The following is a 25593-nucleotide window of genomic DNA, read 5'->3' on the forward strand; positions in this document are numbered from 1 at the left end:
ACTCACTCTTAGAGATGGCCATTTTTTTTTTAAAGATATTTTTTGATGTGGACCATTTTTACAGTCTTTTGATTGAATTTGTTACAGTATTACTTCTGTTTTGTTTCTTTTTTGGCCACGAGGCATGTGGGATCTTAGCTCCCCTGCCAGGGATTGAACCCTCACGCCCTGCATTGGAAGGCGAAGTCCTAACCACCGGAGTGCCAGGGAAGTCCAGAGATGGCCATTTTTAATGATTTTTAAGCTCCGAAAGTAGTTAACATTTATTTTCAACAGTATACATATTCATGTCCTGTTTTATCGACTGTAGATGGTATCTATTGCCTTCAGGCCATGAGTTATGAAGAACTCAGTGCAGTTTCTTTACTACCTTTATACCCACCACTCTCCCTTCCCTCTTTTTTTTTTTTTTTTTTTTGCGGTACGCGGGTCTCTTTCTGTTGTGGCCTCTCCCATTTCGGAGCACAGGCTCCGGATGCACAGGCTCAGCGGCCATGGCTCACGGGCCCAGCCGCTCCGCGGCATGTGGGATCTTCCCGGACCGGGGCACGAAGCCGTGTCCCCTGCATCGGCAGGCGGACTCTCAACCACTGCGCCACCAGGGAAGCCTTCACCAGTACGGTACTTTAAAAAAAAATCAGCGTGACCCTACAGTGACACATCATAATCACCCACAGTCCATAGTTTACATTATGGTTCACTCCTGGTGTTGTATATTCTATGGGTTTGGGCAAACGTATAAGGATACGTATCCATCATTGCAATATCATACAGTTATTTTCACTGCTCTAAAAATCCTCTGTGCTTTGCCTGTTCATCCCTCCTTCCCCTCAAGCCCTGGTGATCACTGATCTTTTTTACTGTCTCAGTTTTGCGTTTCGCAGAATGTCATATAGCTGGAATCACACTGTATGTAACCTTTTCAGATGGGCTTCTTTCACTTAGTAATGTGCATTTAAGGTACCTCCTTGTCTTTTCGTGGCTTAATAGCTCATTTCTTTTTAGTGCTGAATAATAACCCATTGTCTGGGTGTACCACAGTCTATTTACCCATTCACTTACTGAAGGACATCTTGGTTGCTTCCAAGTTTTGGCAGTTGTGAATAAAGCTGCTATAAACATCTCTATGCAAGTTACTGTATAGACATAAGTTTTCAACTCCTCTGGTTAAAGACCAGCTTTTAAAAAATAGAGTTTTCACTCTTTGCTTTTTGCTCTACATCGTAGGGGATTTTTTCAAGATTATCTTCTAGGTTGCTGTCTTGGTCCTCACTGTACCTTTTCTATTATCCAGCCAGTCCATCCAATAATTAACTTTGGTCAGATTCTTTTATTTGGCTTATGTCTTTCTCATATCAGCCTATATTATTTTATGGATGTAACATATTCTCAAGTAATTTTGATGGTCCTAATCAGTTTTTATTAAAAAATTAAATCTGTGTTTCCTGAATTTTTTTGCTTCCTTCCCGGGTCAGTTGTGTTTGTTCATCTTGACCTTTCACTGTTTTGGTTTTCCGTAATTATCTGGTGCAGCTGGTCTAAACGTAATTTGTGGCAGTTTGTATTTTCCAAAGATGGGCACACGAAACTATCCCCTCTCATATACTCTTCCTTTTTTTTTTTTTTTTTTTGCGGTACGCGGACCTTTCACTGTTGTGGCCTCTCCCGTTGCGGAGCACAGGCTCCGGACAAGCAGGCTCAGCGGCCATGGCTCATGGGCCCAGCCGCTCCGCGGCATGTGGGATCTTCCCGGACCGGGGCACGAAGCCGTGTCCCCTGCATCGGCAGGCGGACTCTCAACCGCTGCACCACCAGGGAAGCCCTAATATACTCTTCTTAAACCTGATGCTTACACTGTTCCATCAAGAAGTGGGTCTATGTTCTTTCCCCTTGAACTGTCTGCAGTGGAAGTGATGCTATACGACTTCCAAAGCTAAGTCATAAAGACAATTCAGTATCTGCCTGGCTATTTCTCAGGATATGTCCCTTTGGAGCCAAACTGCCCTGAAGCCACCACACTGGAGAGACCATCTGTAGAAATCACACAGAGATACCAAGCAGCCCCTGGTGATCTAGCCCCCATGTTTGAACTGCTCCAGTGCTGAGAAGAGCAGACACAGCTGTCTCCAGTGAATTCTGCCTCAACTGTAGATTTGTAAGCAAATAAATATTGTCATTGTTTTAAGTGAATTCTGCCTCAACTGTAGATTTGTAAGCAAATAAATATTGTCATTGTTTTAAGTTTTTGGTCGTTTGCAGCCCAGCAATACATGGCCAGAACACTGCTGTTAATCCCGTGATGGCCTCCCAGCTGCCCTTCCCTGTGGACTCCCACCCTCAAGCTTCTCTCATCCTCGGGAAGGATTGCTCTTTATCTGAGTGATTCCTCTCTATTCTTTTCTGTCTTCACCAAATTCCATTTTGCTTCTACCTTTTAGAATTCCGCCCCGCCCCCCCCCCGCCCCCAGTTTTAGCTCTGCTCCTGGCTCCTTTATTTTGTTTTCCTTCATAGTTGTGGTTTCAGTGGTATAAAAAAATTTCTTTTATCTTCTCAACAGACCTTGGGTGGCTAAATTCTGTGCACCATTGACCAGAAGCCTTGAAAAAGTAACACACACACACACACACACACACACACGTATGTTTTCAAAATGGAACAAAAACTCTGAGTAGAAGTAACAAAGAAAAATTTTTGGTCATTCACACACAATGAGTTTTTAAGTACTGGGCTGAGAATTGAAGGAGGAAGTGAACGTTCAGCATGATGGAAAGCAAGGTTCCGGTATGAAAAGACTCCTTTATTTTGGTAAGAACACTTAACATGAGATCTATCCTCTTGGCAAGTTTTCAGTGTATAGTATATTATTGTTGACTGTTGGTACAATGTTATAGTGCACATCTCTTCTTACTTAACTAATTCTTCTTAACTGAAACCTCATGCCTGTTGACGAATAACTCCCCATATCCCCCTCCTCCTGGCCCCTGGTAACTGCTATTCCAGTCACTGCTTTTATGAATTTGACTGTTTTAGAAATGTCATAGAAGTGGAATCATGCAATACGTGTCTCTCTGTAATGGCTATTGCGCTTGGTATAGTATCCTCCAGGTCCGCCCATGTTGTCACACATGGTATAATCTCCTTCTTTTCAAAGGCTGAATAGTATTCTGATGTATGTATATACCACGTGCCCCCAGCCAATGGAGAACACACGGAGAAGCCAAGAGGTTTCCATGAACCTTCAAGAGCCTGCTTGCCCTTATCTCCTTCTGGGGAAAATATTCCTACAAGGGGCTTTCTTCCAAGAGTTGTCGTATAATTTGAAAAATGAACTCACGTCCCAGGTCATGTGTCATTGGATCAGAAATGGCACCAAAGCTGTCTGAACATGAGAAACTCCACCCTCTGAGGCTGTGTGGGGTGTGAAACTGTTCAGAAGAGCATTCCACTCTGCTCGGTGAAGAGCTGACCAATCATAAGCCCTTTGGGGGGAAATATATATTCTAAATGAACAAACATAAAGATGGGTACTTGACTCGGGCTATCTCCTGAGCCTCAAGTCTCCGTGAACATTGATCAAAGAAGCATTGGGATGTAGATAGATTACATGGTTGGGGAAAAGTACCATGCTACCTCAGATTCCCTTGTATCCTTGCAATAACCTCCAATCTCAAAAGGAATCTCTGGGCATGTTTGCCAGGGACGACTTAAAGGAAACAGACTAATAGGGTGAGTGTAACAACCAAATTTAGAGTTTATGATTTACTTCTCTGTTCAGCATTAGGGCTTTGGAGAGGGCAACACACCTGTCATTGTTTGCAAAACACAAAGTGATTTGTAAATGGAGCTGAAGTCCTTGTTGAGGAACAGTGGGTGTTTGTTTTCGTCTGACCATCTGCCTCAGAGCCAATTGTTGAGAGGTGTCTTGTTTAAAATACAAAAATCTGTGTCGCACTGGATACCTGATTAACTAGACTCTTGAGGGAGGGAGTCCTGGAAATTTGCATTTTATGTTTCCTGAAGTTTGAGAACCCGTAAAATACAGGGAGCTTTCTTCAGAGGGTGTGTGTGTGTGTGTGTGTCTGGCATATGCACATCTGTGTGCCAAGGGTTTGTGGTAGCCATTCTTAGAAGAGATGGGGCCAATGCCATTGCCTAGAAAATATGGTGAAATCAGCATTTTATATCCAAAAGCTCAAATGACTCTTTGGGAAGCTCCCTTTGGGAATAAGAAGGAGGCAAGTGATGTCAGTTCCACCAGACTGCAGAGCCCACGCAGAGGCAGACCCTTTGAGGAGGGATGACCTCATGGGAGCATGTCTGTAAGAACTGGGTTCAAATATTGTGGAGTGCAGTGAAGGGCTCCGTGGGTCAAGGAAAGGAACAGACATCATCTACCTTTCTTCAGGGATGCACTGTCTAGGGCATGGAATTGGGCAAGCAAGAATCCACTCCCACCATCAGCAACCCCACTTGACAGACCATGAGCTGGGCTATTTACCTGCCCACACAGGTGTGGCTCTATGGGTGGTCGACATATTGGGATACGTTTGTAATGGCGGCTCATTAGCCACTGCCTCAATCCTCCGCCTACTCAAGTGTCCCCTCTACCGCGATGACTCTGACCTGGCTTCCCCACCCTCCCCTCCAGTATCCATGATCTAATGAACAAAGGTTAGGTTCAGGAATGATGGGGGTCCCAGCACCCTGCACTGGCACTGCAGCTTGCTTGTCCTCTGATCGGTTGATACCCATGGTATACAGATGGTTCAATATTTTGGGTCACCCCATGTAGTGGGTGGCTCATTTCTGACAATGACATCAAGTAGTAGCTTGGAACATTAGCAGCTCTGGTCAACTCTGGACTCAGAAGTCAGGATGCTTCCTGTTGGAAGTCGAGCAGACCCCCTTCTTGGATCCTAAGATCCCCTCTAGAATCCTGCATGCCAAGGTAGAGAGAGCACCTCAACAGACAGATACCAGACTCCCTTCTAATCTTGATATATAAGGCTGTGAACGGGTCCTAATTCAATTTCAAAAATAAAGACATAAAGTTTCTGCTAACCCAGGGATCAGGAAGCAATTCATACTGGTTAAATAAGCATAAGGAATTATTATTCTTATTAAATTACCACATATGTCGCAGAAAGGTTACTGACAACAAATCATCAGGGACTGTGGTTTTCCTGGCCCATTTGAAGATCAGACCAGTAGAACAAACACTTCAAGAGGGTTTTGTTTTTTTCTGTTTTGTTCACTGAGATCCCAATGCCTAGGACCTAGGACAGTGCCTGACGCATAAGTGAGTCCTTGATCCATTTTTGCTATTATTATTACTTTTACTACCACGATTACCATTACTGACGAAAACTCACCAAACTGTCTAATAATGATTACCTCTCTGGAGAGGGAGTGAAGCTGGGGTGCCAGGGAGGGGATAGTGATTCATATTTTCTACTTTATACACATCTGGGTTGTTCAAAGTATTTACACCAATCAGAAGCTACTTCTATTATATATATATTACGTAAATTATTTTATAAAAAATACCTCTCATGTCAAAATTTATTTCCCCACGTGCCTTTATCTTCTCTTACAAGCAACCAGTGCAATAACAATGAACCCTTTTCAAAAAAATCTGAAAGGTCGATTCAAGTGTTTCTGTTCCACAGCATATTTTTGGCCCCAGAGCAGTATGTGGAACCCCATGTTATTAACAAAGTTTTCTTTGGATGCCCTGAGTCAGTCTTCCCTCAGCACATCCGCAGGGCAGACCACCTGCCTGGGTCTGGTCAACGCCGGGGGCGTTTTGGACGGACGTGTCTATCCTGACAGCTTCCAGGCCGCCTTTGAACTTGTCTTGGCAGCCAATGAAAATCTCCTGGAGCATCCCAGACGATCCCGCTGCGCGTGGGAGCAGTGGTCCCTCCTCTCGCAGCCAGGAGGAGCCCTGCAGTGCGCCCGGCAGCCGCCAGCTGGAGCTCAAAGGCAGCGGCGCCTCTCCGAGACCGCGGGGAGCCTCGCAGCGGGGGGCGCGTCTGCTCCGCCCGCCCCTCTGCCTGTGTGCATCCCGCCTGCCCGAATCAGAGGCATCCTTTCCGAAGCTGGACGAAGTTCACCTCCATCTCCCTTTTCTACGCTTGTCTCTTTATTCCATTACCAAAGGTTGCTTTAGGACTTTAATAAAACCAAACTGAAACGTTGTCAGAGAAGAGGGATCCGAACGTGGAGAGGACTGGAAACTGGCGTTCATTCATTGGGAAACATTTACAGATCCCCCTACCAGGGGTCAGACCCGCAGCTGGAGGCGTGGGACGCCAAGTTGAGTAAGACAATCCCTGCTTTCAGAGGGCCTCAGCCTTGAAAATAATAGGGTAAAAGACGGTTCAGGGAAACCATCTGGTTCTGCTTTTGACTGAAGCACCAAAATAATAGATGTCACATGTCAAGGAGATGTGTCAGGTCGCCGTGCAGGACGTGCAAAAAGGGATGGCTTGGAGGTGCTGAACTCCTCCCACTGAGGGTAGGAAAGGGACCCAGAGGGGGAAATTAAAGGAAAAAGTGTTTGGAGAGAGAACCGTGGATGAGTTGAGTCCTTTCGTTCTCATTAACTTAAACCTAGGGAAAGGGGCTTTAAAGGGACCCCTTGGAGAGGCCGCCTGGGAAATCTAAAACGTGTGGCACTGGGTTGACTAGCTGTTCTGACTGAAGAGAAAAAGGTGTTACCACACTGGGGGCAATCTTATCCCCACAGTTTGTGAAGGCAAATTTCAGTGAGTGTTCTCAGGGGACCAGATGTGGATCCCCTGTGGAGAGAACCGCAGTGGGGCTGTCTTAGGTCTTGTCTGTGGCGACCTCCTGGTGGAGTGAGGAGATCTCAGCAGAAAAAAGGCTCCTGGGTGCTCTGATTCTAAAAGAAGGCAACCTTAAGCCACCTGCTGAAATAGAGATGCACTTGCCTGAATCCAGTGAACTGCAGGTGAGATGTTTCCAGTGCTCCGTGAGGGAAACCATCAGCCTGAAATATCTACCGCACCCAGAGAGTGCCAGCACCTACTGTGGCCTTGTGGGTCAAGTCAACACTTTCCAGCCCCCCACACCCGGCTCCCTGCGTCCAGAGAGGCCTGGAACAGATGCTCCCTCACATCCCTCAGAAGGAACCAGCCCAGCTGACACCTTGATCTCAGACTTCCAGCCTCCAGACTGTAAAACAAAACATTGCTGTTGTTTAAGCCACCCAGTCTGTGATCCTTTTTCACAGCGGCCCTGGGAAGCGAATACACCGGGAAACAGAAGCAGGCAATCTTGTCCTATATCCCTTCCCAAAGGTCCAGTCTGCAGCTGGCTCAAACTAGGCAGCAGGAGAAATTTTACCTGAAATAATTTTTTTGGTCAGTTTCTTAAAACTGAATATATTTGTTACTGAACCTGAAGTGTGCGCAGCCATTTAAAGTGACAGCAGGTTGTTTTTTATGGTGTAAGAATAACGGGTGCAGGGGAAGAAGCACTGCACCGAGCAATGGCCTAGCAAGGGGGAGGGATGCTGGGTGCCGCGATAAAGGGGTGCATTTCCTGGTGAGAAGATAAACCCGATAACAAACCAACAGTAATTTATTTGCTTTTTAGTACTGCTGTGCTGCAGTATTGAAAATGTCAGTGATAAAATACTCCTCCTACCTGGGGGGCCCCTCCTGCCACTCCCACCATTGCCCCAGATTGGATTTGAAGGACAGGACAGTGGGAAATAGGAAAAAACCAAAAGAACGAATGTCGAATCTGGTGGTTTTTCAGCTGGGGGCAATCTTGTCCCCGAGGAATATCTGGCCGTGTCTGGAGCCGTTTTTGATTGTCATAACGGGGCGAGGGTGAAAGGTCAACATCATCATTCCTTGGGTTCTGACCAGTCTGGGATCTCAGCATGTTGTTACCATCCTCCACCGCGGTGGGGCCTTAGTTTCTGCAAAACTTCGAGATCTGTGTCAGGTTGTTAGGTATATCCCTTGAGGAGGAACTAGGACTCTGTTTTGTTGCTGAACTATTGTTTTCTTGACTGCTTTTCTTTTGTTCCTGTCTTCCCTTGTTTACTTCAGATCATTAGTTACTGAGACCTGCTCAAAGATCAACATTGTGGCCAGGCTGAGATCACGAAATGGCTTAGGCCAAAAATGGCTTCTCTTAGGTCAAGAAAGCCAGGCCTAGTTCTCTTTCTCCAGGACCGCCACCCCCTTCCCTATCTGCTTACACTTTTACCTCCGAGACCATAATACTGACCAGTAATCAAATCCACCAAAAAGCACAGATGACCTGGATGAAGGAGAGATCTATTTGAAAAAAGTTAATGCTTCTATCCAGTACCTGTATTCTTTTCTTTTTCTATTGTTTCTTCTACTTTGTTGCATTTTATTTCATTTCTTTACCTCACTTGGTTCCTTTCATAGACAGTTGAAACTAAAGCCCAGAAGAGGAAAGTGACTTGCCCAAGGTCACTGTTTAGGTTTTAAAGCCAGAATAAGAACTTTTTATTCAAGGTAAGGCTTTTCCTTGCCAGCAGAGTGCTCTTTGCATCACCCTGAGCATCTGTTTAGTATCTGTTTTCCACCCTTGGAATTCTCAAATCATTGACTTTTCTTACAACGGGGTTGACGAGTTCAGTTTTAGAATAATGAGGAGTGTTCCTTCTAAAGAGAATTCCCTAACTGGTTCTTGCTTCCCTTTTCCCGAGGTTGACGCTCTCTTTTTAAAAGACAAAGCTGGCATTCTGCCCCTTGTCAATTTTGAAGGGCTCTCTCTGTGACCTGGGCTGACGTCCATGGCTAAGGAAAGATTCTGGCTCTTTGACTGACTTGGCCAAGATGCGGCCATGTCCTGTGGAGAAGGCTCAGGTGCTGTCATTTTAAAATGCTGTGAAACTGATAATTAGGCCAGTGGGAGCATATGGAATGTGTCACACCCGTCTTATTCCTTGTCCAAAACTATTATCTCATTAGACAAATATGAGGCTGACAAAACAGACAGCTAAGAGATGAGACCCTAACTACTCATTTTCTCAGAATGACTTTATTAGTTTAAGTAGAAATGGTCCCTGTTCTTAAGATTACAACTGAAAATCATGTCGCTAGCTGTGATATTTCCTCCTCCGTGCCTCAGTTTTCTTCTCTCTCTCTCTCTCTTTTTTTGAGATCGACACAGCACAAGCTTTATTCAGTGGCCAAAGAATGGAGGATCTGGAACTAAGTTCACAGATCAACTTCTCACCCACCTGGGGAGAGTTATTTATTTTATTGTATTTATTTATTTTTTAATTTTTTAAACTTTTTATTTTATATTAGAGTATAGCTGATTAACAATGTTGTGTTAGTTTCAAGTGTACAGCAAAGTGATTCAGCTATACACATACATGTATCTATTCTTTTTCAAATTCTTTTTCTGATAGCCAAAACTAGAATGGTCTTCAAGGATGCGTCCAGGTCTGATGCCATTTCTTATACAACAGCCATGTAGCAAACACATGGGTTATTCTGATCACTTGCCTTGTCCTCTTCATCCACATTCCCAGGACAATGGGATTCCTGACCTTTACGCATGACTTGGGAATATATCTGAGCACATGATCCTGCATTCCCATTTTTATTATTTATTTATTTACATATTTTTTAACATCTTTATTGGAGTATAATTGCCTTACATTCTTGTTTTAGTTTCTGCTGTATAACAAAGTGAATCAGCTCTACGTATACATATATCCCCATATCCCCTCCCTCTTGCATCTCCCTCCCACTCTCCATATCCCACCCTTCTAGGTGGTCACAAAGCACCGTGCTGATCTCCCTGTGCTATGTGGCTGCTTCCCACTAGATAGCTATTTTACATTTGGTAGTGTATATATGTCCATGCCACTCCCTCACTTCGTCCCAGCTTACCCTTCCCCCTCCCGGTGTCCTCAAGTCCATTCTCTACATCTGTGTCTTTATTCCTGTCCTGCCCCAAGGTTCTTCAGAACCTTTTATTTTTTTTTCTTTTTAGATTCCATATATATGTGTTAGCATACGGTATTTGTTTGTCTCTTTCTGACTTACATCACTCTGTATGACAGATTCTGGGTCCATCCACCTCACTACAAATAACTCAACCTCGTTTCTTTTTATGGCTGAGTAATATTCCATTGTATATATGTGCCACATCTTTATCCATTCATCTGTCGATGGACACTTAGGTTGCTTCCATGTCCTGGGTATTGTGAATAAAGCTGCAGTGAACATTGTGCTACATGACTCTTTTTGAATTATGGTTTTCTCAGGGTATATGCCCAGTAGTGGGGTTGCTGGGCCATATGGTAGTTCTACTTTTAGTTTTTTAAGGAACCTCCATACTGTTCTCCATAGTGGCTGTATCAATTTGCATTCCCACCAACAGTGTAGAAGGGTTCTTTTTTCTCCACATCCTCTCCAGCATTTACTGTTTGTAGATTTTTTGATGATGGCCATTCTGACCGGTGTGACGTGATACCTCATTGTAGTTTTGATTTGCATTTCTCTAATGATTAGTGATGTTGAGCATCCTTTGATGTGTTTGTTGGCAATCTGTATATCTTCTTTGGAGAAATGTCTATTTATGTCTTCTGCCCATTTTTGGGTTGGGTTGTTTGTTTTTTTGATATTGAGCTGCATAGGCTGCTTGTATATTTTGGAGAATAATCCTTTGTCAGTTGCTTCATTGGCAAATATTTTCTCCCATTCTGAGGGTTGTCTTTTCGTCTTGTGTATGGTTTGCTTTGCTTTGCAAAAGCTTTTAAGTTTCATTAGGTCCCATTTGTTTATTTTTGTTTCCATTTCTCTAGGAGGTGGGTCGAAAAGGATCTTGCTGTGATTTATGTCTTAGAGTATTCTGCCTATGTTTTCCTCTAAGAGTTTTACAGTGTCTGACCTTACATTTAGGTCTTTAATCCATTTTGAGTTTATTTTTGTGTATGGTGTTAGGGAGTGTTCTAATTTCATTCTTTTACATGTAGCTGTCCAGTTTTCCCAGCACCACTTATTGAAGAGGCTTTCTTTTCTCCACTCTATATTCTTGCCTCCTTTATCAAAGATAAGGTGACCATAGATGTGTGGGTTTATCTCTGGGCTTTCTATCCTGTTCCATTGATCTATCTTTCTGTTTTTGTGCCAGTACCATACTGTCTTGATTACTGTAGCTTTGTAGTATAGTCTGAAGTCAGGGAGCCTGATTCCTCCAGCTCCGTTTCTCTTTCTCAAGATTGCTTTGGCTATTCGGGGTCCTTTGTGTTTCCATACAAATTGTGAAATTGTTTGTCCTACTTCTGTGAAAAATGCCATTGGTAGTTTGATAAGGATTGCATTGAATCTGTAGATTGCTTTGGGTAGTATAGTCATTTTCACAATGTTGATTCTTCCAATCCAAGAACATGGTATATCTCTCCATCTCTTTGTATAATTTTAATTTCTTTCATCAGTGTCTTATAGTTTTCTGTGTACAGGTCTTTTTTCTCCTTAGGTATGTTTATTCCTAGGTATTTTATCCTTTTTGTTGCAGTGGTAAGTGGGAGTGTTTCCTTAATTCCTCTTACAGATTTTTCATCTTTAGTGTATAGGAAGAATTCCCATTTTTAAAACTTAACTCTAGATAAAGTTCAAAGGGAAGAGTACCCACAGGACTTTGTATATGATGGACTGACTCCAGAAGAAAATGCCTCGTCAGTTAAAATATCAAATAAGGGTGGTATCCTTACCCCTATTTTACAAATGAGAAACTGAGCGCCTGAATTGCTAACCAAATGTCCTGAGTCGCTATGTTCCAGAAATAATAACTAGCATTTAGTGAATGTGAATGCTGCACCGGGTGCTATAATAAAAGTTTCATGTGAATTCATTTACTCTTCACAATAACCTTTTTTATTTGCTGATAGCAATATTACCTCCCTATACAGTAATTAGAGGCACAGAGAGGTTAGACAGCTTGCACAGTTCACACAGCTGATAGGTAGAGGAGCTGTGATCAGAAGGTTCATTCTATACTATGAACACTATACACAAAAAGTATATCATCTTGCCTTTCATTATCTTACTTAATATAATTTACTATTATTTTATTTAATTCTCACTTTAGTGCTATGAATTAGGTACTATCAGTAGTGTGCCAGTAAATGTCTAACAACTGGCTCTCCAGGGAAGGGTAAATTGTAGCCTAAATTGTAGTGTTTGCCAATTTCCATGGTGCAAATACTCCCAGAGTGGTTAATTTCAAGCTACCAATGAGAATCGATGAACTCGGAGTTGGGAAGAAATGTTCTCCATTATATGGTATTTCCATCCTATGGATACACTACTTGTAAATAGCTTCAAGAATATAGCCAAGGGCTTCCCTGGTGGCACAGTGGTTAGGAATCTGCCTGCCAATGCAGGGAACACGGGTTCGAGCCCTGGTCTGGGAAGGTCCCACATGCCGCGGAGCGGCTAGGCCTGTGAGCCACAACCACTGAGCCTGTGCGTCTGGAGCCTGTGCTCCGCAACGGGAGAGGCCGCGACAGTGAGAGGCCCGTGCACCGCATTGAAGAGTGGCCCCTGCTCGCCACAACTGGAGAAAGCCCTCACACAGAAATGAAGACTCAACACAGCAAAATAAATAAATAAATAAATTTATTTTAAAAAGAAAAGAATATAGCTAATAGTAAACTGTATTAAAGTGATTAGGAAATGATAAGTTTTGAATATCTATTTGAATATTTATGCCTTTCTTTTTAATGAAATGTATTTAACTATAACTGAACAAAGGAAGCTCTAGAATAATACCTACAACATGTTCCCATTTTTGTGCATAAGAGAAAATTCTCTACCCCGTATATGTGTATAAATGTTTGTTTGATCAAAAAAGAGTAAACTCTTAAAATGGGTTTTTCAGAGATGGGGAATTGAGGATGCCAATAGACAGATTCTCTTTTTCTTATCATACCTCTCTACTAGTTGATGGTTTTACAACCATCATATTGTGATTTATGATAAAAAATAATTTATAAAGTTTTCTTTTCTTTTTTTTTTTTTTTTTGGCCCTGCTGCGTGGCTTGCGGGATCTCAGTTCCCCGACCAGGGATTGAACTCGATTGAACTTGGGCAGTGGAAGTGCTGAGTCCTCACCACTGGGAACACCTGATAAAAGGGGTTTTGTGTTTTTTTACTGTGAAACTAGAATCGGGAGGTAAGAAGTGACTTTTCTATTAAATGGTTTTAGAGGTGAAGGAAATTATGATAATTGTAAAGGTTGAGGAGTGTTCAACTTTTCATTTTGAAATTAGTTTGTTGACTTGTTCACTGTCTTTCTCTCTAGAACGGAAGGTCCGTGGCAGCCGACACCTAAGTGTGTCCAAAGTCTTGGGCCCAGCCACCAGCATCACTCCCTTACACTAGTATAAGAGCTTCTGAACCCATCTCACTGCTTCTGCTCTTTCCCTCTGTATTAATTTGCTAGGGCTGCCATACCAAAGGACCACAAACTGGGTGGCTCAAAACCACAGAGATGTATTGCCTCACAGTTCTGGAGGCCAGAAGTCCAAGATCAAGGTATTGGCAAGGTTGGGTCCTTCTGAGGCTGTGAGAGAGAATCTGTTCCAGTTTCTCGTGCCTTTCTTCCAATTCCTGGTGCCTCTCTTCCAGTTCCTGGTGGTTTGCTGGCAATTCCTTGGTGTTCCCTGGCTTGCAAGCTGCAACACTTCAGTCTCTGCTTCTGTTGTCCCATGGGTCTCTCCCCTCCTGTGTCTGTGTATCTTCTAGTCTTCATGAGGAGAAGAAGTCATTTTGGATTAAGGGTCCACCATACTCCACTAAGACCATCTTAACTGATTACATTGGCAATGGCCCTGTTTCCAAAGAAGGCCACTCTCTGAGGTACTGGGGGTTAGGACTCCAATGTATCTTTCGTGGGGACACACTTCAACCCATAATGCCTTCCTACAGTCAGTTCTGCACGGAGCTGCCAGAGAAAACTTTTAAAAATATAAACTGGTTCACTCTCCGAGTTCCCCATCATATCAAGACCTGAACTAGGGCGACCATACCCTACTTCCTCTGGTCCCTGCATCTTTCTCCATCCATATCTCTTCGTATTAGGTTTCTGAGCTAACCACACGGACTGTCTTTCTCTTCCTAGAGCATTCCATGTGCCTTTCCCCTTCAGAGTCTTTGCTGTTCCTTCTGTCTGAAACGTGCTTCCACCAGATGTGTGCCTGGCTCTCATTCTCATGTCCTCCAGGTCTTCCCATCCAGGGCCAACTCCTTTGAGAGGTCTACTCTGACCCTAACCCCTAGAACAGGGACCACTCCTGTGTCTTCTTGTTCAGTTTTCTTTATAATGCTCAGTACTACCTGGCATTATATCTTATATTTATTTGTTTATTATGTTACATATCTCCCCCCTGGAATGTAAGCTCCTCAGGGGAAGGTATTTTTTAAAATTTGAAAACCTTGCAGATATTTTAGTGTACTTTTTAGTTAAATTAAACTTTTGAACAGGTGACTCATTTACATGGTTGAAAGTGAAAATGATATAAAAAGATATCCAGAGAAGGCTCATTCCCATTTCTGGGAACTATCCAGTTTCTGACTATCCAGTTTCCCTGACCCCCATAGAAAACCATTTTTACTAGTCTCCCAGTATCTCTTTATGCAACTACATTACGTATTTGTATATATGTACATATATATTCTTGTTTTCCCATCTTATACTGAAGATGTCATTTAATACATAGTTGGCCTCTTGCATTTATGTTCCTTCAAAATATTTCCTGGACATCATTCCATATCAGTTTATATAGAACTTTCTCATTCTTTTTTAAACAGCTCTATAGTATTCCCTTTTGGAAACATACTGGAGTTATCACTTCTCTACTGATAAATACTTGTGGCTTCCATCTTTTATTACATACGACAGGGATTTCCATGCTGTATCCCCAGAGTTTTGAAGTCTTTCTGCACAGAGCGGACTGTCAATAAACAATTGTAGAGAGGATGAAAGATGAATGAACCAATGTGAATGAGCCAAGGAGGGTAGTAGGAAAGGAGCCCAAGGGCGGCTCGCAGGTACGCGGTGCTGCACGGAGGCCCCAACAGGTGGCGCTGTAGGCGGCGGGCGCGCCTGGCCGGGGGGTGGGGGTGGGGGCCCGCCGCTCTTGCCGTGGGCGCAGACGGCAGCGCGGGGACAAGCGTGGGGGGTAGGGCAAGTCATATGACCCGCTCGGCTTCCTGGCTTCGGCCGCTGCCGCCGCTAGCCCGTGCCTGCCAGCGTCGAGCCGGGGTCCCGAGGAGCCGTTGGGGGGTTCGGGCCGAGGCCCACTTGTGTGGAGGTCGTCGTCATCGCTGCCTGCCCGCTCGCCCGTCTGTCCTTCCTCCCGGCCGCCATCATGCTGGCTCTCATCTCCCGCCTGCTGGACTGGTTCCGCTCGCTCTTCTGGAAGGAGGAGATGGAGCTGACGCTCGTAGGGCTGCAGTACTCGGGCAAGACCACCTTCGTCAATGTCATCGCGGTGAGTGCCCTCCCGCTCACCCGCCCGGGGCGCCGCAGCCCGCGCGTCCGGCGCGGGGTCCGCGGGCAGGCCTGGCTTGGGGGTCCCCTCTGCGCGGCGGGGCTCTTGGGAGTGTGTGTGTGTTGGGGGAGGGAGTAGCCATGCTTGTCATCTCCCCTAGGGTCAGGACTCGGAGCTTCGCGTGTGTTGGTGGCTGAAGTGTAGCGCTGAGATCGGCAGCTGAAGGGTTAATTCCATTTAGTAGTCTTCTTCCAAGCGCCGTGTTCTTAACGCGGCCGGGGTTTGGAAAGGGTGGAATTGGGCTTGTCACATTTTTAAGGCGCTTGGGGGATTGGGGTTTCCTTCGGGTTTGGTCTGTGAGGGCAGCGGAAGGGTTAACTCCAGCTTGTCACTTTCCTGAAGGGTGGGATTTGGCGACTCCGTGTGTCCCGTGAGAAAGCATAAAAATTGAGATCCTCTTAACTAGCCACTCGGGACGAAGAGCCCCGATGTAGGAAAGCAGGGGACTGGTGGGGACTCATTCCTGAATTCTGTGGGCAGCTTCTCCGCTGTAATTCAGTTACTGGTTTTCACCCGTTCCCCGAGGGGCCAAGATCAAGTTGATTGTGCTGCGCTCACCGGTAAAGCTGGGGAGGGACATTTCCAGCCAGTCCAAAGTAGTGCATAGCTTTTATTTTATTTTACTTTATTCTGTACTTTACATATCTAATTGAAGTATAATTGATTTATAAATGCACAGCTTTTATTAAGCCGAGCAATTAGGGGGTCTTTGCATTTCTAGAGCTAAATGTCCTCATCTAGGGGGTAAGATTTGCAGCCAGCGTAAAGTTAACTACGTTGAAAAAGCGGAGGTGGTCTTTTGTGATGGTGCTTCTTAAATGAAGGGAGGGGAAGGGTCTGGGCAGGAACGTAGCTTATTCCACGCCCAGGGAATGGGTGTCTGGGAGGGAAATTGCCCTGGGAACCTATATATAATGTGGTGTTTATTCAGCAGTGATTGAGGGGAAGGAGGATGATTCAATATTGCTTGTTTGGTTGGCTGGGGAAGAAATAAGAGCGAAAGATTCTCGTCAATCTTTATTTACAGCCCAGGAGTTGCTGTGCCTCAGTCTTAGCTGATAGGGGCTTGTGCTTGCCCAGCTACTCCAAAGAGAGATGGCAGCAGTTCCTCCACCGTTTAGATGATGGGTGAAAAAATAGGCGACTAGCTGTCCAACTGGTTGGGTTACTGGAATTATTCAAACACGCCTTCCTTGTTAGGGAACACAACTTGTGTAACTCGTGACTCTCAGTCCTTGCAGTTATAGAGCAACAGGAATGAGTAAGACTTCGAGAAATAGAGATAAGCAGAAATCCAAACCTCCTTTGAGGAATGTTGCATGGCCTACTTTTTGGGCTCTTTTTGTATAATATGATTGGGGGGGTGCTTGAGATGACTTTTTTCAACAGTCATAGAAAAGTGGAATGTGTGTCTAGTACCACTAAAATTAGTAAGGAAAAACTTTGGGCTAAGTATCCATATTCTAACTTTTTTATGATGTGGAAAAGATCAGCCTGAGTGCAGCTGAGCTCATTTAACTGTAAATTTTCTGATATTCCTTTCAGATAAGAATTGGTGTCTCCTCCTAAATTCTATCTTTTTGACAAGACTGAATTAATTTATAGTGTATATAGGTGTATTACTACAGTCAGTCTTGTTTGTTGCAGAGAAGTAGTTATTCTTGGGAAACCTAAAAAAAGTTTAGTAAACTTTTTTTTTGAGGAACTTCTAAAAATACAAGCTCGATTTTCATGCTTATGTTTCCAGTAGACAGTGTAGTTTAATATAATGAGCATGAACTTTGAAGTCAAGCATCCCTGGGTTTGCAGTCCGGCTCTGCCACTTAGCAGCCTTGTATCCTCTTTCAGTCCTTGATTTCCCATCTATTAAGAGGAGATAATAATGGGTTTCTTACAGAGTTGCTGTGAGTACATGAAATGACAGATGTTAAGTGACTTCAATCATGCCTGCCTATAGAAGGGGTTAGATAAATAGTAACTGATGTTATTATTTGTAGTGGGTATACTCGTTTAATGCAGAAACGATATTTTGAAAAATATTCAGAAAGGAATTAGCTGGGGTCATTTCCGTCTTTGAATTTGTGTATGTATCCAAATGTGGACTGCTGTAGTGGATTCCTAGATTGTGGCAAGTAATCACATCATGTCCTCCCCATTCCCCCCTTTTTTGCATTAGATTATTTTAACATCTGGAAAGCTGTTGAACTCAAAGTGAACTATTATTTTAACGTTAGACTCTTGGTTGCGTTTTGTTTTGGCCGCGTGGTGCGAGTTGGGGGATCTTAGTTCCCCGACCAGGGATTGAACTTGGATCTATGGCAGTGAGAGCTCTGAGTCCTAACCCCTGGACCGCCAGGGAATTCCCTATACCATTCTTTTTGAATGATACGATGTGGGTAGGTTCTGTTAAGAAAAAATAGTGACGGTAATTGCCCGTGGCCTTTAAGATGCTGGAAAAAAAGAGACCTCGGTAAATTTCATGCCTTTTTTTAAACCTCAGACTTTAATGTAATCTGTGGTTCCTATAGAATATTATTGAAGGTGAGGAAAAAGTTAGTAATTAAAAGTGAATTTACAGAGTTTTAGATAGAAACAGTGTGTCCAAAATAGTAAATTTAGCTTTATCTTAAAAAAAATCAACTGCATTATTCTTTGTATAAAGTGTTTGATTTATAGACTCAGAAATTCAGACGCGTTGACTCCTACGTGTTACTTTAGAATGTTGGCCATTTATTTCTCAAATTCAACAAGTAACTTTCCAGGTAGGAAAAGCTTCAGGTGAAGCCAATTTTCTTAGGTAAAAATCAACTTTTTGTAAACGTCAAATTAAAATGTGTCTTTATTTTCTGCCTTAAAAGTTAAGAAAACTTTGAGTGATGTCATTTAACTTACTCAAAAGGTTTGTGAAGCTGAATTACTTATATGCAGGGTTTGGTCCATTCTGAAATTAGGCAGTTTGCTTACGGAGAGTTTCAGTCCTCAAATTCATATTCTTATGGTTTCAAACCCCAAATGATACTTCATGTTATCTAATGTTTTATGTAGAGACACTTAATATACATAGTGTTCTCTTTGTTTTGAACATTAAAAAACGAAAAGAAACACATCTAGTCTTTAATTTTTTTGATTAGTGTAGGAAATGAAATACTGCCCATTGCTAAGTATTATGGCAGTTATTACGTAATAAAGCATGTGTCTTGTATGTGTAATGTATGTTGAGTAATCTTTATTTTTAACTGAGACCCTTAGATGGGTTATAGGATACTTATGAAGAAATGTTTAATAGGATTTACCAAAATGTTATGGGATAAGTTTTATAGACATTGTGTATTTTGAAATTAGTAGTATTATAAAAATTTGTCTACATTTTTGTGAAGTATCGAGAGGTCAAAGGTTAATCCAAGGAAAAGTTTATTACTGCTGAGAATTAGAAAAAGGAGATATTTGGAAAAATGGTAGAAATCTGGACCTAGAATAATTTTTTTAAGAGTTTGTAAAAACCTTAATTAAGTGGTCTAATTTTACCCTCGTTTTATAGTTGTAGGTAGGAGATCCAGAAAGGTTAAGTGAAATTCCTAAGGCTAATTAGTAGCAGAGATAAAATTAGAACCCATGGCCAGTGCACTTTCTGCTTATGTGCGTCTGTAGATTTACCTGAGGTTAGAACCATAGAGCTGTGAATTGGGAGCTCTTAATCCTTTAAACATCTTTTTTGAATATAAATATACTCCTCTTACGAATCTGGATAGCTTTTTAGATCCAACCTTCTTAAGCATATTGACTAACATTTGAGGAATATACACACACACACACACACACACACACACACACACAGTGTTTGTGTATTTGAGGACATCAATTAGAGGAAAGAATGATAATCTATGGAAAGTAGCAATAGTGGAATATTATAATACTATGTTTGGACATTTAAATAACTGACTAACAGGCATTGTTGGGTTATTGAACTACGTTTAATATCTTTTAAGAGCAGAAATAGTTCTGTGATCAGAGTGCCTCTTATTGAATTACTTTGGGGTAAGAAGGGCAAAAATAGTTTTTAAAGAAAACATGCTCACCTGTAAAGTTTAGCAAATCTGAAACTTGACTGTAGGAGCTGGCCTTCCAGTGAGGTCATCTTCAGATACAGATTCAGAGTTGTGGAACAGGAGGCATCCTGCCAAGGAGCATTTCTTCAAAGTTCTTTACCCCCTTCCCCTTTCCCATTGTGTTTTCCATGCAGGCTTAGAATCTCAAAACAAAATGTTCTCGTTAAGAAGCTGTTAAGAGTGCATTAAGGCACTTTAAATTACTAACTTAGAGGATATTTCACAACTTAAAGCACTGTGTTTCTCAGAGATAAAGTGGAATGTCAGTGAACATGGATACAAAATGCATTGCACCTATTAAAGAATAGTTATTTACATATTATTTTTAGAAGGTATTTTTTTCCCCTAATTATCAAAATAGCACAGGGTCATTAGTAGAAATTTGAAAAGAATACTATAAAATAGAAGAAACTGCTTGTTATCTCCACCATCCAAAGTTAACTACTGTCAGCATACCAGAGTATTTCCTTTTCATCTTTTTTTTTTTTAAAAAAAGTATGTATCTAAACGGCTAAAAAAGTCTTGAGATAATGTTTATAATGTTTGTATCCTGGTTTGTTTTCTTTTAATTACGGTGTACACATTTTTCTGTGTCTAAAACCATCTTTAATTCCTTCATAATTTATCCTGTTATAGCATATCGTGGATATACCACGTATATTTGATCATTTCCTCATTATTGGACAGTTGAGTGGTTTGCAGGGTTTTGCTGTTGTACATCAGTTTGATCTGCATTTCCTGAGGATGGGTTCCAGAGTTGGCGTCACTGGGTCAAGGGTGTGAACATATTTCATGTCAAATGGCCAAATTGCTTTCCAGAAAGTATGCACTCCTACTGAGAAGGTTTTCTGAACAAAACTTGGACTTCGTTTAAGCACTTTGTCCTGTGGTATTTTTAGGGCATACTTAGTTTTGTTGGTAAGGTAAAGTTAACCAGCAGTATTTTAAAACTATCCTATCAGATAACTGCTCTGTTTCTTTGTTTAATGTTTTAAGAAGTACCTATTTATGCTTCAGCAACTGCTAAGACTGAGACTATAGAGAAGATAATTCCTTTTTAAATTTTCTTTTTTACTAAACTTTGCAGGCAAGCCATATAAATACAGCTCATCCCCTTTAGCTATCACAGCCTAATTTGTTTTAAACTTCCTGGTGGATTGTCTTAGGGGTTTGTACTCCAGAATTACGGCATGTTTCCGTGCAGTCCTTACCTAATCTTGCCTATTATAGTGGGATGCTGCTCACTTTTTTTGCGGGGGGTGTATGAAAAGCAGTTTTTCCTAAACCAGAGTCTAAGAAAGTTTGCCAGGTAGACCACTTTTTGAAGCTATAGCATATGAAATTTTTACGTTTATAACTTGAATATCATTTATACTTGTAAAAGTTTATTTATGTCTTTTGAACTCTTGTACGAAAAAAACAAAGGAAAGAAATATTAACCTGTCTGCTGAATAGGTCAAAATCAAACGATAATTTAAGGCATTTAGTTTTTCTGAGACAGGACAAACCAAAATTGAAATCTGTAATGGAGTGATTTGAGTTAATTTCTTTCTTCAAAGTAAAAACCACAAGTCTTACACTCTATTGTGCTATTTTTTTAAAGGTTACATTGTTTTTTGTTTTTAATAAATTTATTTTATTTATTTATTTTTGATTGTGTTGGGTCTTCGTTGCTGTGCACAGGCTTTCTCTAGTTGTGGTGAGCAGGGGCTACTCTTCATTGCAGTGCGGGGGCTTCTCATTGCGGTGCTTCTCTTGTTGCGGAGCGCGGGCTCTTGGCGTGCAGGCTTCAGTAGTTGTGGCTCGCAGGCTCTAGAGCACAGGCTTAGTAGTTGTGGCGCACGGACTCAGTTGCTCTGTGGCATGTGGGATCTTGCCAGACCAGGGCTCGAACCTGTGTCCCTTGCATTGGCAGGCGGATTCTTAACCACTCTCCCACCAGGGAAGTCCCGTTATATTGTTTCCTAAATTAGATATTGGATCTTGTATTTGGATCTGATTTCATAGTTTTCCCAGTTTTATATAATAGAATAAGATTCTTACTTCATATCCGGACAAACTTTTTTAAAAAATTAAAATATTAATAAAGCTTTAGGGTTCATTTAGAAATTATCTCTAAGAATACTGTATTTTTAAAAAATTATAATACTGGCAAAATAACTTTAGGATTCAGGTACCTAAGTAGTGACACTTCTCTTGAAAATTGAGGCCTTTCCTCTTAAACTGGGCTAGAAAAGTAATCATTTGTTGTTAAAATAAAATTGTATGATGATTGGCAAAATGCTTCTAAAAATGTCTTTTGTATCAATTTACTTGATGACAGTTACTTAAGCATCTACCAAAATAGTGTTACTATAAGAATATATTTTGAGCCTAAATTTGTTGGTATATGAATGTGGTATGGTTGAGTTTATTTGGAATATGTGTAAGTGGCTACATGAATTAGAATGCATGGAGGTTGGGAGTTGAAAGCCAGATTATTTAGGTCCAGATCCTGACTCTTAACACCTGTACTATTTTTGGCAAGTTATTTAACCGCTCAGTATCTGCTTCCTTACTTGTAAAATAGGAATAACAGTAGTTTCTACCTCATGGAGTTATTACGGGTTTATACTTCTAAAACACTGAACAGTGATCAAAATAAGGCATGTGTTAGCTGCTAGGTTACTATAATGTGATCTCCTGGAGAGCAGGGAATTCTCTCTTTTTTGTTCACTGATGTGTTCCAAGTGTCTTAAACAGTTTCTGGCATACACTGGGTGCTAACATGTATTTTGCAATGGACAAATATTACATTTAAAATATAAAATTAAGAACAAGTGTCTTTATGAACCCATATTCATATTTCAGTATGCAAAGTGTAGCATAATGTTAGGAATGAGAGTTTTGGAGTCTGATAGATTTGGATTTGAATGTTGACTTGGCTATATATCACTTGTATTAGCATCTGTGTGTTTCATTTTTTCCTCCTCTGTAAAATGTAGATGGTCAAAGAACTGCCTCCTGGAGTGGTTTTCAGAATTAAACGAATGTATGTAAGGTGCTTAGCACTGTGCCTGGCACATAGAGAGCGCTCTAACTGGTAACTGTTACGTGTCAGCGGTGACATTTGATGTAATCATCAGCCTTTATGCTCAATTATTTTTTAGATTCCTCTTACTTATATTTAAATATTTGTAGCTTTTGTTTAGGAAGTAAGGTTTGGTTTTGTTTAATTCTTGGAAAAGTTTTGAGCACGTTATATTTTATCATGTTGAATTTTTTTGATAGCTGAGATGGGCTGGTAGAAAAAATGTTTTAGCCTCCTGGATAGGCTAGTTATTTTTGATGGACCTACTCATATAATTCTTCCTTTTAGAAAATGAGGTTAATAGATCTATATACTTCTCTTTGGACTGTGTGTGTGTGTCTGTGTATATATAATTGTATTATTTGTTATGGAAAGAATTTACAGGGAATTGGAAATATGAGTTGTTTTTTTGTTTGTCCCACCACTGACTAATGGCAGGACTGTGGACAAGTCATTTAACTTCTCTGTTCTTCGGTTTTGATGCTTGTGAAGAGTGAATAAGCACTGACAACCTTATTGTTTGAGAATTTAGTGGTGCTTTCCTGTATCTGGAATTGGAACTCTTACTCATAGATCAGAGAATAAAATAAAAGTATAAAGGCTCCAATATAAAATGCCGGTTATAAGATCCCAGCCTCTCGCCAGAAGAAAAACTGAGATGGTTTGCTGCTTTATTTAAGAGGTGGAAAGGTAGACGGATCCCAACAGGAAGAAAAGAGTGAACCTTTTGAGTAGTACCTGCCCTCTAGAATTCAGGTGTCCTGTACAAATGTATGCTTAGATGAACTTTCTAAATTTGTATTAAACCATAGTAGTGCTTTTTGTGTATGTTTGTTGTAATTTTTAAACCAGGATTTAAGATCCAAGTGGATTTTAGTCACTGTTGACAGCTGTAAATTTGCAAGCCCCAGCAGGCAGTATGCTGTGTCTGTGTTGGCCTGTTCCCCTAGATGAGAACTGGGCTCTGCAGACTGCATGCAGGCTGGGCCAGAAAGGGCTTTTGGCAGAGTTTCCTTTCTTAAGGTGGCTTAAGGTCTGGTTTAGACACTCATCACTAGGCTACCTTTTCTTTACTTTTTTTCTTGAAAGCTCATTTTGTCTGGAGAATGGTTTAACACAAATATATAGATTTGATCATTTCTGAATAGTTTCTTTCAGAGGAAAAACTGGGAAATGGAGGAAATTCACTTTTTTCTCCCTCTATAATCTACCTGTTTCACTCTACTAGCTGTTGGTTTCCTTATTTTGATCTTATTATTTCTTCATTCAGTGGCTGAATTAAAAAACTTAAAACGTTTAAAAAATACACAAAATCCATATTGTTTAAAAAAGTAGTGTGGATATACAGATTGGAAAAAATAATCTTTAATACCATTAAGATTTAATCACTATTAATATTAAGCTGTATATCCTTCAGATTTTTTCCTCTCCCTTTATATATACAAATATCAGCTTTTAAAAAATTGATGTATTTGACATATAATATATTAATTTTAGTTGTATAATGTAACGATTCTATGTTTGTATATACTGTGAAATAATCACTACAGTAAGTCCAGTTAACATCACTACCATACATAGTTAGAATTTTTTTTCTTGTGATGATTACTCTCGTAGTAACTGCAAATATACAATACGGTATTCTTAACTATAGTCACTTTTCTGTACGTTTACATCTCATGACTTCTGTATGTATTTTGTAACTGGAAGTTTGTACCTTTTGATCTCCTTTCACCTGTTTCAGCCCCAATCTGTTCTCCGTCTATGAGTTGGGATTTTTTGTGTTTTGTTTTAGATTCCATATATGTGTCTTTCTCTGTCTCACTTATTTCACTTAGCATAATGCCCAGTATATGCTTTCTTGATAACATTGATGGGATCATGCTGTACATGCTGAGTGGTCTCGAGTAGTCTACTTGATTTACCTACTTTGACGGCTAATGGGCAACTCACATTCAGTCAGTTCAAGACGGAATTCCTGATCCCTTCCTCTCTCAATCCAAGGAACCAACATCTACCCTTATCTTAAAAATATTTTTTTAAACAAGAAAAAAAGGATGTTACAGGCTTTAAATAACCCTTATGTGTACATTTTGGTTACAGGCATGATTTTCCACTGTTGAGTGATTGAAATGTTGGCGCCTAAAACTTTCATTTTGTAGTTTTCTTTGGAGTTCCAGGAAGTGGGCCAAATGATTTGACCAGCTTTAACCTTTACATTTTCCTGTCATCCTATGTATGGTAGGTATCTTCCCCAGTCAGGATTGATCATGTCACCTCCATTGTAATTTTCACCACACTTACCACCATCAGAGATTATCTTGCTTATTGTCTTCATCTGTCTTCTGAATATAAATTCCATAGGGGCAGGGCTTTTTCCTTTTTTCATTGGTGCATCCCAATGCAAAGAACAGTGCCTGGCACATAGTAAGCTCTCTAAATGTTGAGTGAATGAATGAATATAACAGCGAAGTAGTGTATCTATTCTTTTATACTCAGACTGTGTGCAAGGCATCATGGTAGGAGATGATTCATAAATGTATCAGGCAAGGTTATTTGTGGTAGAGTATTTGCCTCATAATAGCCATGTATAGGATAGAAATATTAAGTGCCTTAAAATTGGCACATAATGTTATGGGAATCTCCCCACCCTCACGGAAGACATCAGGGGAGTTTTAGAAAGGCAGTTTGCTGGCTTTGGGTGGGACTGTGTTGAGAATGGCCATGGAGCTGAGCTTTGAGTAGGGTGGTTTTCATTCATTCAGTGGATATTTGAATCAGTGTTCTAGGCAACATATGCATAATGAAGAACAAAAGAGATACGGTTCCT

At 41.3% G+C, this 25593-nt stretch overlaps 1 protein-coding gene across 1 annotated transcript in view; it reads left to right on the forward strand.

The window, feature by feature from the left end:
- Nucleotides 1-15229: 15229 nt before the first annotated feature.
- The window catches only part of ARL8B (ADP ribosylation factor like GTPase 8B), a 56811-nt gene continuing 46447 nt past the window's right edge, over nt 15230-25593 (forward strand). Inside the window, 3 exon segments of the mRNA XM_029243335.1 lie at nt 15230-15352; nt 15354-15661; nt 16087-16147. Coding sequence (XP_029099168.1) covers nt 15230-15352; nt 15354-15661; nt 16087-16147 — 492 coding nt within the window.

This window comes from Monodon monoceros, unplaced genomic scaffold (genome assembly GCF_005190385.1).
Source record: "Monodon monoceros isolate NGI ecotype Baffin Bay Population unplaced genomic scaffold, NGI_Narwhal_1 Super_Scaffold_3, whole genome shotgun sequence".
NCBI lineage: Eukaryota > Metazoa > Chordata > Mammalia > Artiodactyla > Monodontidae > Monodon > Monodon monoceros.